Source organism: Neomonachus schauinslandi, chromosome 6, assembly GCF_002201575.2.
Source record: "Neomonachus schauinslandi chromosome 6, ASM220157v2, whole genome shotgun sequence".
Classification (NCBI taxonomy): domain Eukaryota; kingdom Metazoa; phylum Chordata; class Mammalia; order Carnivora; family Phocidae; genus Neomonachus; species Neomonachus schauinslandi.
This window is the reverse complement of record NC_058408.1, coordinates 98941821-98956885: the sequence shown is the minus strand read 5'-3', so window position 1 is coordinate 98956885 and position 15065 is coordinate 98941821. Positions and strand designations below refer to the sequence as shown.

At 52.4% G+C, this 15065-nt stretch overlaps 1 protein-coding gene across 1 annotated transcript in view; it reads right to left on the bottom strand.

Moving 5' to 3' along the window:
* Positions 1-125: 125 nt before the first annotated feature.
* The window catches only part of LOC110589322 (core histone macro-H2A.2), a 29882-nt gene continuing 14942 nt past the window's right edge, over positions 126-15065 (bottom strand). The window contains exons 2-8 of the mRNA XM_021699866.1: positions 13856-13962; positions 12405-12602; positions 11241-11351; positions 9701-9800; positions 5026-5115; positions 1884-2058; positions 126-291 (exon numbers count right to left, since the gene is read on the bottom strand). Of these exons, the coding sequence (XP_021555541.1) occupies positions 126-291; positions 1884-2058; positions 5026-5115; positions 9701-9800; positions 11241-11351; positions 12405-12602; positions 13856-13962 (947 nt within the window). The remainder of the gene's footprint in view (positions 292-1883; positions 2059-5025; positions 5116-9700; positions 9801-11240; positions 11352-12404; positions 12603-13855; positions 13963-15065) is intronic.

Sequence of the window (15065 nt, the reverse complement as noted above, 5' to 3'; positions counted from 1 at the left end):
TCTGCCCTGCCAACTGCCCTCCACTCCCGTGCCGTCACCCTTCCTCTCTCCTTTTAAAAAAGAAAGCCCCACTCCCGTGACTTGGATCCTGCTCTGAGGGCCAGCGCGGCCGGCCGGGCGGGCGGCTACTTGGTGTCGAGCTTGGCCATCTCCTGCACGTAGATGCCAATGCTCTCACTGTCAAAGAGCAGGAAGTAGACATTCTTCAGCGAGGACGCGCTCGAGTCGTCAAAGTGGGCCGAGATGGCTTTGAGGGTCACCTGGGCGGCCGTCTGTTTGGGGAAGCAGTTTCTGTGCCGGAGGAAAAGAAGAGCTGATGTCACTTGGGTTCCCAGGACCCACGGGGTAACTGGTTCCTCAGTCCGGAGCGGGGGCAGCGCGGTGCCTTCTGATCTCGGCACCAGGCCTTTTGGTTCTGTCTCACGGGGTCACTGTGGGCAGGCGGGGCCCCGTGCCACCTCCTTTGCCCTGAGGCGGAGGGGCAGCCTGGGAGGGGGCAGGCAGGCCCTGCTTTACGCGAGCCACGCTGGCTCGGACAGGCACGCTGCGTTCAGCCCAAGTCATGGGGCTGCCCGCTGAGCCGCGCTCGTGCTCGGATGAATCACTGTCACCTGCCTCAAGTCGAGCCGGGCTTTAAAACCACGACCAGCTCAGCATCTGAAATCGCTGGTGTTCAAAAACGCACAGCTCCCTCGAAACCTCTGTAGGGTGGTCAGGTTGTTGGTGAAAGGGGAAAAATGTACGCTCAAAAGTGCGTCCCCTAACTCCTTTGTGAGCGCTGAGTGCCCCTCCCACCGACCCACAGGGACGTGCCGCTGTGATCTGAGTGTGGGGGACTCTGGGCAGGGTCAGGGGGCTGGGCCATGGCATCCGCCTCCGGGGACACAGCCAGCGTAGTCCTCTGGGGTCGGCCACCGAGGCCCCTCGGGCGGGGGCGGGACGAGCCTGCCTGACAGGAATTCTCGCTCGCATGCAGTGTCCCAGCTCAGCACCCACCAGGACACGTGGTCCCGGCTCCACGAAGAACTCAGCCCACGGTGCCTCTGGGCCAGGCTGCGGAGACCCCGCGCTGCTCGCTCAGCTTGAGGTGGGATGACAGCAGGAAGCTAGGCCTCACGATTCCCCTCCGAGCCTCCCCCTGCGAGAACATCTTTAGTGTGTAAGCCCTATCTATGTTGCAGAGGGGCACCTCTTAAGAGACAGCGTGTTCAGAATGGAAGCGATAGCTCGCTTTAAGTACGAGTGTGACGGGAGAGGACAGGCAACCTGTGAGGACAGACAACCTCCTTCCCCGCCTGCTGTGGCTCTCGCCCTCAGCCGGGGTCCCTGACAATCAGAACCATCGCTTCTCCTAACTCCCAGAGCAGAGCCCTGGTGAGAGCCTGTCATTCTCTGGGCGTGTCTGTGAGGGCCTCAGCCTCCAGGCCCTCCTCCCCTCCACCCCAGCACCACACGACCCCCGGGCCTTCGGAGGCAGGAGTGCTGGGGTGGGGGGGTCTGGGATTCCGTACTCCAACATTCTAACACAGCCGAGTCACCGAGGCCGGGCCACGGACCCCGCTCGGACTAACAAGGCCTTTGAGCCTGGTGTTTCCTTTTCTTTTAAGTAGGCTCCTCAACCGCGTGGAACCCAAGGCGAGGCTCCCGACCAACCCTGGGGTCATGACCTGAGCCGAGATCCAGGCTCGGATGCCTAACCGGCTGAGCCCCGAGCCTGGGGTTTTCTGATCACGTGTTCTGACAGGGGCAGCCGCTGGGAATGTGGGCACTGACCATGGCAGCCTCTCGGAGAAGCTCTGCCCTCCGCTCCTCTCCAACACTGCCTTTCTCTGTGTTTCCGAGACTCCCGGCCTCCCCCGCCCGCCTGGAGGAGCGCATCTTACCTGCCGCTGGGGAATGGTGGGAACGCCACGGACTTGAGCTTCTTGTCCTCTGCTGCCGACAGGCAGTTTTTGATGGTCTCTTCAAGCTGTTCTTCACATTTGTCGGAGCCCCACTGAGGGATGTGACAGTGGATGACAAATTTGGCGGCAAGTCCGCTGGATTGGCTGACAGCGGCTGGGACAGGAGAGAAACACTGCGGGTTAGTCCCCACACCTTCCCCTTCAGTCAGGGGCTGAGGCCGGACCTCACGGAAGCCTCTCAGATGTGTGCGGACGGGGACGCGGAAGGAGCTGGCTGGGCACCTCTGATGCGACTGGACGTCTGCCGGAGAGCGGGAGCCCTGTCGGGCTTGCTGGGGCCAGTGGGCACCCCAGACGAATGCGTTAGCGGCTCTCACATGCCCCGCCGCCTCGCCGCCGGGTTCGGCTACCTAGTGACCATGGTTCCCAGTGAGAGGTACCCATCAGAATCATCTCTGACGGCTGAGGAGTGGCCTCCCCCGGATGTCCACGTCCAGATCCCTGGAACCTGGGAGCGTTGCCTTACATGGCAAGAGGGGCTTTGCAGAGGTGATTTAGTGAAGGCTCTTGAGATGGGGGGATTATCTGGGATTATGGGGGCGAGCCCTAAATGTAATCACCTGGGTCCTTCTAAGAGGGGCAGAGGGGGGCGGGCAGGAAGGTGAAAGGTAGGAGCAGGTGATGGGGGGACAGAGCATAGCGTGGAGCGACACGGCCAGGAGCCAGGCCTGGCCCAGCCCAGCAGCCACTCTGTAGTGTTAGTAACACTGACTCATCACAGCGGTGGTAGGAAAGGACCGCAGCACTTTCCGCAAATAGACAGGGAGGCCCTGCCGCCCGCACCCGGCCCCAGGGCCCTGCTCGGTGGGTCTGGTGCAGGACTTGTGCGCATGAGTGCTTTAGGGCCCTCCGTAAATGGAGAAGCGCTGCGCTCCTCGGTCGCACCCCGACCCCCCCACGGCTGGGGACTGTCTTCTGGTCGCCTCGACATACCTGAGGAGCCCCCCCCTCGGGAGCAGGGGTTCAAAACGGGCTGTGCAGTTCAGTAATGCCAGCCTCGTCTCATTGTTCCAGTTCGTACTCCTTTCTAGGCCCCCAAGCCGGTCCCGAGCAGTCCAGTTGGATCCACTGGCCATTCTCCCGCTGCCCGGGGCCGTGGTGGCCACAGCCGAGCGCCGCTGCCCTACGCCACCCTCCTTGCGGAGCTGGGGCTCTGTGCCCCTCAAGGGACCGGGTGTGGCGAGGGTCCCGGCCTTGCTCTGGGAGCCTGGGGTGGTTTGGGCAGGCCGTGGCCGCTAGGGACAGTGTTTGTAACACAAATGGGTGTCTGTTGCATTCCGGAGCAGTGTGTGCGGTTGGTTTGAAAGATTGATTTGAAATAATATGACGCCCACCTAGTCTCTGAGAAGTGTTTCCTAGCGACGTCCGGTGTTGGAGAAGTTACGGTTGCACTCGCCAGGGTGGGCGGGAGGACACCCTTTGTGTACCCCTGGGTCAGCTGCCTTCCCAGCACCGGCTGCTGCGGGCTGACGCGCACGTGCGTGAAGTTGGTCCGAATAAACACAGGAGGCCGCGGGCATGACGGGCTTGACTCTGACCGTGTACAGGGGCACACCAGGGGCACAGTGTCCCGGGGCCTGGAGTCTGGGCTGTTCTGCAGAAAAGCCGGGACCCTGGGGATTGGCCCCACTGCTGGCTTTGACCTGTCCTGCCACCGCTGCCTGCCGCCCTTCTGTCCCTCCCCGCACGTGCGTTTGTCTTATCTCTCAGTGCGGCTCTGTCTCCCAGTTTTACATGTGAAATTCTGTCATTGCTATCTGTATGGGGAGTGGGATGTGCAGATTATAAAGTGTGGACTCATGTTTTCTCTCGACTGGAAACCCCGTTACTTTTCTAGCAATCAGATCTGAGCACAACAGTCCCCGGCTTAAACTCTCAAAGGCGCCCCTCTTGTTTATACAGGATCTCCTGCCTGCTGCTGGCCCCATGCTGGCTCATGACCTGGGCCTTCTCACACACGATAGCCTTACTGCCCACAGTGTCCCTGCCCCCAGGCGGGTCTTACATCTTCACTGGAGCCTCCCGAGCTCCCCTGAGGAGAGGGCGGGGCTCCCACCCTGTGCCCTTCTGTTGTCTATCTCTCCTCCTGGACAGTCCCGTGCTTGAGGGCAGGAGTGGGTTTCATTGTCTTTAGAGCCCTGGCATCTGGGCAGCACTTGGCACCAACTCCATGTGAGGTGGTGTGTGTGCATATGGGGAGGACACAGATCTGAAGTTGGAGCCACCTGCCAACAAATTACTCAAAAGCCTTGATGGGCCCCTGGGTGGCTCAGTTGGTAAGCATCTGCCTTCGGCTCAGGTCATGATCCCAGGGTCCTGAGATTGAGCCCCACATCGGGCTCCCTGCTCTGCGGGAAGCCTGCTTCTCCCTCTCCCACTCCACCTGCTTGTGTTCCCTCTCTTGCTGTGCCTCTCTCTGTCAAATAAATAAAATCTTAAAAAAAAAAAAGCCTTGAAAAACTTATGCGCAAATATTCATAGGCACTCTATTCGCAATCGCCCAAGGTGGAAACAACCCCACTGGTGAATGCACGAACAAAATGGACTATTAGCCATCAAAAGGAATGAAGCACTAAGGCATCTACAACATGGATGGACCTTGAAATGATTATATGAAGTGAAGGAAGCCAGGCACCAAAGGTCATAAAGCCTAGGATTCTGCTTACGTGCAATGTCCTGACCAGACAAATCCACAGAGGCAGAAGGCGGACTGGTGGTGGCCAGGGGCGGGGGGAGGAGGGAGGGGTGTTCACCGGAGGTGACAGGAGCGCTCCGGATCCCGGCAGTGGTGATGGTGGAATCCCATGATGAGTGTAAGTTACCCAATAGCTTTATCTCTGGCTGATCGTGTGCAAACTGACCTGAACTACCCAGACACTTTGTCATCCCCAGGGTGTGTGAAATGGTGTACACAGGCCTGCTCAAGTTCTCTGGGAGAAGCACAGGTGGGTCTCATCTAGGCTGCGGTGTATTTTGCTCGGCACACTGTGCATGAAGTGAGTGACGCTGGCGGGGAGGGGGGTGAGGCTGTGTTGGAACACGGGCCCGAGGCGACGCTTACCTTCAGCAACTTCCAAAGGGCCTTGGGATTTACGAAGCTCCTTTACTGTTTCCAAGAACTCTTTGCCGCCGGCCTTTTCCAAGGCCTTCCCTGCGGAGAACAAGGGAAGCCATTGCTGTCGTCCTTTCCAAAGTCATTAGCTACACTGTTCCACATAGTTTTAGTAGGCCAGAGAACTAACCCCTCAACCACACTGAGAAAGTAGGAATCACACTTCGCAGTGGGAATCCTGGTTGCCAGTGGTCACTGCTGGCCGGGGTCTCTAGGCTTCTGTCCCACAGGACTTGGATTCTAGCAAACTCTCTCTCTTTTAAGATTTTACTTATTTATTTTAGAGAGAGCTTGCTTGCACGCAAGTGGGCACAGGGCAGAGGGAGAGGGAGAGAGAGAATCTCAAGCAGACACCTCACTGAGCTTGGATCCCGATGCAGGACTCGACCTCACAACCCTGAGATCATGGCCTGAGCTGAAATCAAGAGTCAGATGCTCAACCGACTGAGCCAATCAGGTGCCCCTCTAGCAAACTCTTTTAAGGGACCTTTGAGGGAGTGATTTGGTCATAAGCAGTCTCAAGACATGAATCCTAAAGGTGATTTTTACAAAATGGAAGTACAGTGGACACACGAGGTTACATGGGTTTCAGGCGTACCACACAGTGCTTGGACAAGTCTACACGTTACGCTGTGCTCACCACCAGGGGATCCACCGTCTTGGACCGTATGGCGCCGTTATACCATTGCCTATGTTATTCCCTATGCTGTACTAAAGGTGAGCTTTTAAAAAAAATTGGGGCTCCAGTGTTCTGATCTCTGGGTTCAGTCCCCCCACTGGGTTGGCTAAATTCAGTGTCTTGGTGATTTGAAGGCAGTGCCTTCTCACAGACCCTGCAGCCTGTCTCTTGTCACCAGGTCCTAAGCCTGGCCCCAAGTCCACGGTGACAGATGACTCAGCAGGAACCTCAGGGTGGAGAGCTCGGGGGGCTTACTCCAGCTCACCACCTGTGTGTGGTAAGTCTTGCGGTCAAAGGACAGACACAGGCCCAGGGCAGCCTGCAAGGGCGTTCCTCCAAACTGGGCTGTGGTTTTCAACAGAAAAATGTAGATTTGAGAGGCTAAACTCTAAGGACCTTCCTGCTGGGAGATCCCTTGAGTCTCTGACGTTAGGACAATCCTCTACTCGATATTTCAGGGTCGTGCTTCCACAGAGGCCAAGAGGAACCCCCAAGGGATGGCAGGACGCCAGCAGGAAGCCCACGTCCGCATACCGGGGCTCCTCTTGCCTCTGAGATGGCATATGGGCGCCGTGTCTACACTAGACGGCTGCCACTCTTGGGTGGGGGATGAGGCCTATCCCCCCACATGTTTTTATCTTCTAATGGATTTGGTGATCTGGTGTCTGGGGCCGGTCTCAGCTCTCTCTCTTCAGAGTTATTACGATGGTGGTTAGTATTCGGTTGAGGGGCTTCCCTGGGGCTTCCCCACTCCCCACCGGGACACTCAAGCGTCTTTGGAGAGCCACAGGACGGCGTGCGGATTACTGTGCATCATGTCTATTCCAGCAGCCACCGTCCCCTGGGGTTGGGAAGGTGAGGGCATCTCTTCACGAATGTGCTTGGGGTTCAGTGACATCATTTGGAAATGCTCATCTTGGGCCTTCAAGTCTCCTTTCTGTCCCTCAGACTCCTGGCCGGTGCTGATCTGCTGGGTCACAGAAGCCCGGAGAAGGCCAGGAACCACAGCCGACAGCCCTGTTCACGCTGAGCAGCAGGGGAAGTAGGCGTAAGGGGCCAAGTGGGAGTGTGTGAAGGGCAAGGCGAGCCCACCCTCTTCCCTGAAGACTACCAAGAATAACGCAACCTGAAATGTTGATGAGGGGGACTTTCTCCCTGTGGGAGCATTCCAGTGAAAAAAGGAAGGAGGGCTGGAATTAGGATAACGCCACCACCCCATGCCACCCCCAATGAACGGACAAGCCTAGACAAGGAGCGTCAGTGAGAGACAACCGGGCGTCACGTGCCTCCTGATGGAAGAATATTCCATCACCAAGACCAAATAGTCTTGCCAAAAAAATTTGAGCCTGAATCTCATTGAGACTCTAGATCCAACTACCGATTTATAAGAAAAACAGAGAAGAAACATGTTTAACGGCATCAGGAGGATGAAGTCAGTACAATCCAGACTTGGGAAACCCTACAGGACAAATGGCCCAGCTTCCTCAACAAAATAAATTGGAAAAAAAAAAAAAAGACAGAGAAAGGAGGAAAAGATATGAAAGAGGAACCTATAGGTTATAAGAGACTGATCAACCAATTGCAATATGTGGACTTACTTGGATCCCGAATTAAGCACATTAAAAAAATAAGTTGATATTAATGACATGATTGAAGTTTGAACGGTGACTGGTATTTTATGACATGATTTTTTCCAGTTGTGATAATGGTATTGTGATGCTGTCAAAAAGCTAGCCCTTATCATTCTGACACATCCACGGATTCGACGGTGTGAGGTCTGGGGGGCTGTGGGGTGGGTTGGCACCGAAGCAGCCTTGGTCGTGGGTTGATACTATTATAACAGAGGGGTAGGGTTTTGTCAGTCTCTGCTGCTATTTCTGTGTATGCTCGAACTTTTCTTTAGTAACACATAAATCAAAGGGGCGCCTGGCTGGTGCAGTCGGTTAAGTGTCCGACTCTTGATTTCGGTTCAGGTCGCGATCTCGGAGTTGTGAGATTGAGCCCTGCATTGGGCTCTACACTCGGTGTGGAGTCGGCTTGGGATTCTCTCTCTCCCTCTCCCTCTCCCCACCCCTCAACGTACATGGGCATGCTCTCTAAGTAAATAAATACAATCTTTTTAAAAAAAGAGTAAGTCAGGGCCTCATCTACAGGGAATGATTAGTTTGGGTGATGGTCATAGAAAATGGAATCATGACGGGAGGGACCCCTTCTAAACAGCACAGCAACAGTAAAAAAGACGAGCATTTATCGAATGCTGGTGAGCTCAGCCCTGTGCTGGGCCTCATCTGTGTGTGACCCTGTTTACTCTTCACAGCACCCCTATAACACAGGCGTTATTGCTACTGTCACCTACAGGGGAGGGAACTGAGGTTCAGAGAGCTTACGAAACCTGCCTAGAGTCACACAGCTAGGAGGTGATTTGTAAAATCCGGGACACAGACCCATCCTGACTCCAGAAGCCTTACTGCTGGGATCTGGGCTTGAGTTTTTGCTCCAGTACCTGTGTTCTTTCTACCCTATCACCCCGCTGCCACTTAAAAAAATAAAAAAATCATGATTACTTTCCTGATATAAAAATGCCAACTATAGAAATGATAAAGTAACACACTGCTACTCGTTTTTTTTCGAGAAGCTAGGATACACGTCAAAACAGAGCTTAAGGCTAAGGCTACTGGTGGGGGGCATCTTTCCAGAGGGGAAGGGGGTTCAGGGCAGGTGGTAGGACCGGGGCTGGGTCTGAAGAACGAAGAAGAAATTTTCACTGTTTCTGTGTGCAAGAGAAGTCCTGTTTCTCCGCATTGTGGTTCACCCGCCCCCACCCCTGAGGCTGTCCTATCTCCTTTTCAGCAAAGCAAGTGGCCTCTGATGTCACAGGGGAAACCTGAGGCTGCCCAGAGTCTTGGGGTCCCCGGTGCTGCCCCCTGAGGCTGAGCTGCCACCATCTGCCTTAAATCCCGACCTCCGAAGCAAGCCCAGAACCCCAGGGACAAAGCCCTTTCTTTCTTTGCTCACTTTACTTTTTCAATGCAAGTTTAAGGCACTTCTGTCTTAGAAAAAAAGGATGAGATGGTGACCATCCAGTGTGCTATCATGTCTAGTGCCCTTGATAGCTTGCCCTCCTAGGTTCCTCCACCCAGCCCGGAGCAGCTCCCTCCACTACCCGTGAGGTAGGTGGCAGAGTCCCTCGGTAAAGTGACTCAACTAATAGCCTTACAGACAACTTCGTCCCGGTGTCCGTTTCCTTTTTACCAAAGGTGTTCTTAATTTTTAAGCTCAAAATAAATGTGGAGGTTCACCCAAAACACGTACAGCAATGTTTACAGCCACACTACTCATCGTGGCCCAAACTGGACGCTATGCGAATGGTACCAGTCGTGGGATGGTGGGCACACTGCCGTATGTTCCCACGGTGGAATACTACACGGCCAAGAAGATGAACCAACTCCTGCCACGCTCGACAGTACGCGTGGATCTCACGGTACAAAGTTGGGCAAAAGGCACAAAAGAAGACGCACTGCATGATTTCTTTTATATAAAATCCAAAGCAGAGGACAGCCATCTGTGCCGTGAGCAGACAGGACAGGGGTGACGCTTGGAGGGAATGGGGACTGGGACGGGGCAGGAAGGGGGAATTCTGGGGTGCCGGGGAGGTTCTGCCCCGTGATCAAGGTGCCCGTTACACAGCTGTGTTAACTTAGAGGAAAAGTCATCAAGGTGTGCACGAATGATCTGTTTTTATAGAGCACCTCAATACACATTTCAGAAATGTATGCCGATTAAAAAGAAAATTCGTTATTTTCTAGTAATGCTGTTCGGTGACATGCAGAGTGTGACACGGTCCCCCCAGCAGAGGGTATTTGGTCGACAATGACCCACTTCAGAAGGACTTGCCCAAGCAGTGGGTGATTCTCTGGCACCTCTACCCAAGTCTCAGGACCTTACCTATATCTTCCTTGAGGTCAATTTCGGCTGTGGTTGGGTGGACAATACCCTCCACTCTCATGGAGCCAATATGGCTGATGTCACTCTGAGTCAGGGACAGCTGCGTCAGGAAGGAAAGATGGAGAGGGTGGGAAAGATCAGATTCAATTAAAAAAATCTTCACATTTTACCTCCCCTTTGTTAATTCTCTCAGTTATTTATAGCGCATGTCCACACATAGGGCTGTGGCATTGAGTGACTGTCAAGTTTGCCAGGTGTTTGGTCTTCGGCGGGCTCTTCAGAGCTCAGTGGATTTGATTTTCACTGTGACTCGGGCCCTCCCCTCTTCTTCCTTTCCCTAGAGCTGCGCCTCCGTCTCCCAGGCCCTGGGCCCTTGGTGTGGGGTGACACACAGTCGGAGCGTCTCCTAGGAGGGAAGCCCGGGCTGGATCTCCACCCTCCCCTCAGCACCCCGCATTCTTCCTGGAGCAACCCAGACCTCTGGGGGCAGGGGCGTGCGGCCGATGGACCTTGCTCGAGACACGTGATGGGCTCTGGGATTCCGGCCTGCCTACGTCGGGCCACCTTGCCTTTTGGGGACCACGTTCTTGGGGCTACACTTGTGAAATGCTGCCCTAGGTGCTCACAGCTGAGCGGAATGCAGAGCATTTTCCATAGCCTCCCCTGTGAGCACGACAGCCACGTTCCCCTAGGTAAGGGAGAGAAAGCTAATCGTCATGCAACTGTGGCCAACCCCCAGAGGGGACCTCAATCCCACCTCTTTGTTTCCCTGTGTTCATCAGTGAAAAATGAGGGACCTGCCCCATGTACGCTCTTCCCTAACACGCTCTTCCCATTTGCTTCAGTAGGGGTGGGTCCTATTACCAGGCTGTAAACATTTCGCTACCGGAGATGAGACTCTCTGACTGTTTTCCTGTGTGTGTCTTACATCAGCCCCGTTTGACATGGTAGATAAATGGTCTGTTCCGTAAACTTTATGCTAGTGGGAATGAATTATTTGCATGTCTGTCTGGGCTGCTGCAGACTATTCAAATGTATAGCCCTGTTTGTTTTCTTTCTGCAATCTAGAAAGGCAAGCAGACAATTATTGGCAAATAATTCATTTCTAACACCCGGGATGTTCAGGAAACATATATCTCTATTTTCTTTCTCTGATAAATCACATCGAACCATGTCAGGCTGGCCTCCCAGAGCTGTTTGAGAAAGTTAGCGAAGGATGTTTTGGGGGGGGCCCAGGAATGAGGGGGGCATGGGGAGTTCCCGGCAATGATGCTATTCTTTCGCCTGACCAGGAAGGTTCTCTAACCTTACCTTTGTCTGACCGATGTCAGCATGAATACTTCTTGGCACTAAAGAGCTTGTTGACGCTCACAATGTAGACCCTGTCAAAGCTCTTTAGTCTAAATGTGAATAATTTAAGACCAGACTGAAAGTCTTTTTAGGGGAGCAAGGGATGAAGGAAGCATGGTTGCTTGCAAACAGGAGGTTATAAAAGTGCAATAGCATTTTTATGACAGCACATTACAGTGGTCTTTATTACCTTCTGCCCTAGAACAAGGCTCTTAGAAGACAGAATGGTGAATCCATCCCCTGGCCCATCTTCAGAGGTGGAATTTGAAGTTCCTTCTTTGTCGCTGTCCTTTGGTTTGGACTGTTGGTAGAAATCAGAAGGACAGATGGGAAATAACCCAGAAAAAGCCCCAAGTGGCATTATTAAGTTCTTCCTATGGCTACCACCACCTTGGATGTGAAAGGAAGTGGTTAGGTGTTACTGCTCTGCTGTTCTTGATGGAGGGAAGTAAGGGACAGCAATACGAGGGAGAAAAAAAGGGTGCCGCCCAAAAGAAAGAGTGTTAAAGAGTTTCACAGGTACCTGTATTCCTCACTCAAACCTGGACACAGGTATGTTATTCTTGTCCTCTGCAATGCCTGCAGCTTATGATGGCAAACATCAGAACCAAGCAGGGTCACTCCTAGCCCACTGTTCGACCCCCCTTCTCCCCAGGATCTCCCTGGGGCACAGAGGCAGTGGAGTGGACTCTTACAAATCTTTTGTGTTATCACGGAGGTCTGTGGAATGGAAATTTGACAACCCCTGAAGCAACGTTGTCCAGTAGAACTTTCTGCGATCATGGAAATGTCTTATGCCTAGTGAGCACTTGAAATGTGGGTAATGCAACCAAGGAACTGAATTTTTAATCTGATTTAGTTTTAATGAATTCCAATTCAAAGAGCCACATGTGGCTAGTGGTTATCGTACGGGGCCGCATATGAAAGTCTTACCCTGCAAATGGCATCTCCAAGCTGTGGTTACCTAGCACATCAGGCTATCCACATCCCACTGGCTGGACCCAGGGGACTGTCTACGGGAGACACAAGTCTGGGAGACAGAGACGTTTTTGTGTGCGATGCTGAGCTCTAAAGAGAAATGAAGAGCTCCAGGCTATCATCTCTCACTTAAGATTTTGATGGGAGCAGGGGAAGCATCTGGCAATGTGAAGACCACCCACGCTTTGGGTTTGGAAACCTCTAGTAGACCCTGCTTGGTGGTTTAAGCTCTCGTCCCAGAGGCCCTGTGCCATTTTCTCCCAGCTGGGAGAGTCCCCAGCCCGTCAGCAATGCTCACTACACCCTCATCTTCTGATCGTTCAAACTTCTCCTGTTCTCTGAGAGTCCCTGGCTCACACAGGCAACCCAGGCTCACCTTTTTGGACGTCCGTGGCTTGGCAGCCTTGGATTTCTTGCCTCCCTTCTTGCCTGACGTCGCCTTCCTTCCCCTTTTCTCTGGGGGAGGGGAGAGGATAGTTTCTGACTTGCCTTTGGTCCCTCGCTTTTTGGCCAGCAGTTCAGGATGAATTCTGGGCAGGACACCTCCACTGGCGATGGTCACTCCTTTTAGCAGCTAGAAAGAGAAATGTGTGAACTCAGGCAGCAAAGAGCTTGCTGGTTCTGGATTTCATACAGTTCTAACTGATGGCAAAACAAGTGTTAAATCTGGTCTTTGCTTTCCCAGAGGTACTGCATGATGGGTGGTTTAATTGGCTTTCCTGTTTCACCAGTAGAGTGTGTCTCTGTAGGGAGCAAGGCGTCCCATGGTCTCGTACAGAAAGCAAAACGAGTAAGGCACGATGAAAGGATATAGAGGCTGCAGCCAGGGATGTTGCTGGGGCTGTGGGATTCCAGACAGAACAGAGGCTACAGAGCTTCCCAGGTGGGGAGCATAGCTTGACAAACTGGGTTCAAAGGTCCATGCTAGGGCTAGACCCAGTTAACAACAGACCAGTGGTCTCCACACTCTTGTGATCACGCATTCCATCAGTAAAGTATGTTTGGCCATGTGCCTCTCCATTAATGTTTATTTTGTACATAATTGACATGTGCTACTACATTAGTGAAGTGGGCACGTCCCGAAGCAGCTCGGGTGCTCCAAGTGTGGGCTGCAGCTGGGGCTGGTCCACGGACAGGCAGTTACTGTCCGGGACAAGAGAAATACAGAAATGGCAAGGAAGAGTCCAGAAACTTGTAGAGCAAGCTGGCAGAGGTATTGTATATCTATTGGATCAAATAGCCAAGAATTGTGGTTTGTATGTATTTGTTTTTAAAATTTTTTCTGGCAATTAGTTTTTATTGTATTTTTGGAAATTACCAGTCCATGATGGACTGGAAATAAGAACTGATTCTTTACCACACACAATTTGAGAAGAAACAGATTAGAATAAAAATTCTTATACCCTCCTCTTATATCCCCTCTACCCTGTGGGAGGCATTCACAACACTTGGGAATTAATTCTATGCTATGAAGAAGCTTCTCCTACCCTCATCAGAATAAATCATCAACAAAATTCGGGTGAAGAAACCGTGAATAACATCTCTGCACTGCACCTTCCCTAGCCACACACAGAGCTCGCTTCTAGAGAGGAAAAGAAGGTCTGGCAAGACTCAGAGTAGATAACAGGTCTATTCCAGAGGCAATTTTCTAACTGAATGATAGAGCTAGCAGAATTGGTTCTTCTCTTACAATATCTGAATAATTTTTTTTGTATTAATATGCTTGGGAATTGTAGCAGAATGATTCATAGCCAACCGGGTCCACATGCAGTCATGTGTCTGGCAAACCCATTCTGTGGCTGGTCGAGATGTTTCAGACAGACGTACCTGATTGAGCTCCTCGTCATTGGCCACTGCCAGCAGGATGTGTCTCGGAGCTATCCGGGCCTTCTTGTTGTCCCTTGCAGCATTCCCAGCCAGTTCTAGAATTTCCGCTGAAATCACAATGGGGAGTTAATAGGCAATCACAGCATAGGGTCTGCGCTTTCTAGAGCTTTTCTTTGGAAATGGTCTTTGAATGTAATCACATTGATTCGTTTGTGAGTTTTAATACCGGGGCCTGGAAAGAAATCCAGAAAGCTGGAGAGAACTCAGGTTACAGATGAGGAGGGTGGTTTAGCAAGACCGGGTCTATGATCCCGTGGCAGTCTTCTAGCAGCCCTCGACATTAATTCTCCCTCACCTTCCTTAGCGTTTGGACCTCTGAGTTTTTTGTTGAGCCCATCATCACAGGAGGAAAGGGTATTTCCCAACCTGCCTTATTGATAACTGTGGTCACGTGACTAGATTCTGGCCAATGAAAGGCAGGTGTCCTCCTGTAGGACACTTCTGGGAAGTGTCCATCAGTGGCGGGACTGTGCCCTCCTTCCCTTTCTGCTGGCCGGCTGAGGACGTGATGGCTGGAATTCGGCCCAGAGGAAGAACAACAAGATAGAAGGAACTGGAGTCTCTTATGATGGTGGAGGCTCCTGACTGGCCTGTCCTTACTCCTGGACTGTCTGCTGTAGACTTCTTTTGTATGAGAGAGAAGCAAACTCCTGTGTAAGCCACAGTGAGCAGGAGTTCATGCTGACCAATACGGAGCCCTAACACAAGACCTGTGTCTCTTCCAGTCTTAGGAGAGCAGGGCCATCTCTGAAGAGAACAGTGACATAGGCAGAGTCTGTCTTTGGTGCCCAATGGGACACCTTCCAGAATCTCCTTTTCCTCTTCACTTAATGCCCCAGGTCCCTCCTGTCCTAAAGGAAAGTGGATGGGAATAACTAAATTGTGGGGTGAGGAAATGCTTAACCCGGAAAGTGAATTCGGAAGGAAGGAAGGGATTTGGGATTTGGGGGTTTCCACATATCCCTCAGGATCTGACTTTAACAAACATGTCATTTGATAAATGTAAAAGGGCTGATAAAGAAGAATTTTCCTAAAACTATCTTACATGTCATCAAAATTTTTAGTCAAAATTAAAAAAAATCTATAGAATTGGTTCATGCCATCTATATGCTTTCCCCTCCTCCTCTGTCTCTTTCTTCCTCAATTTCAG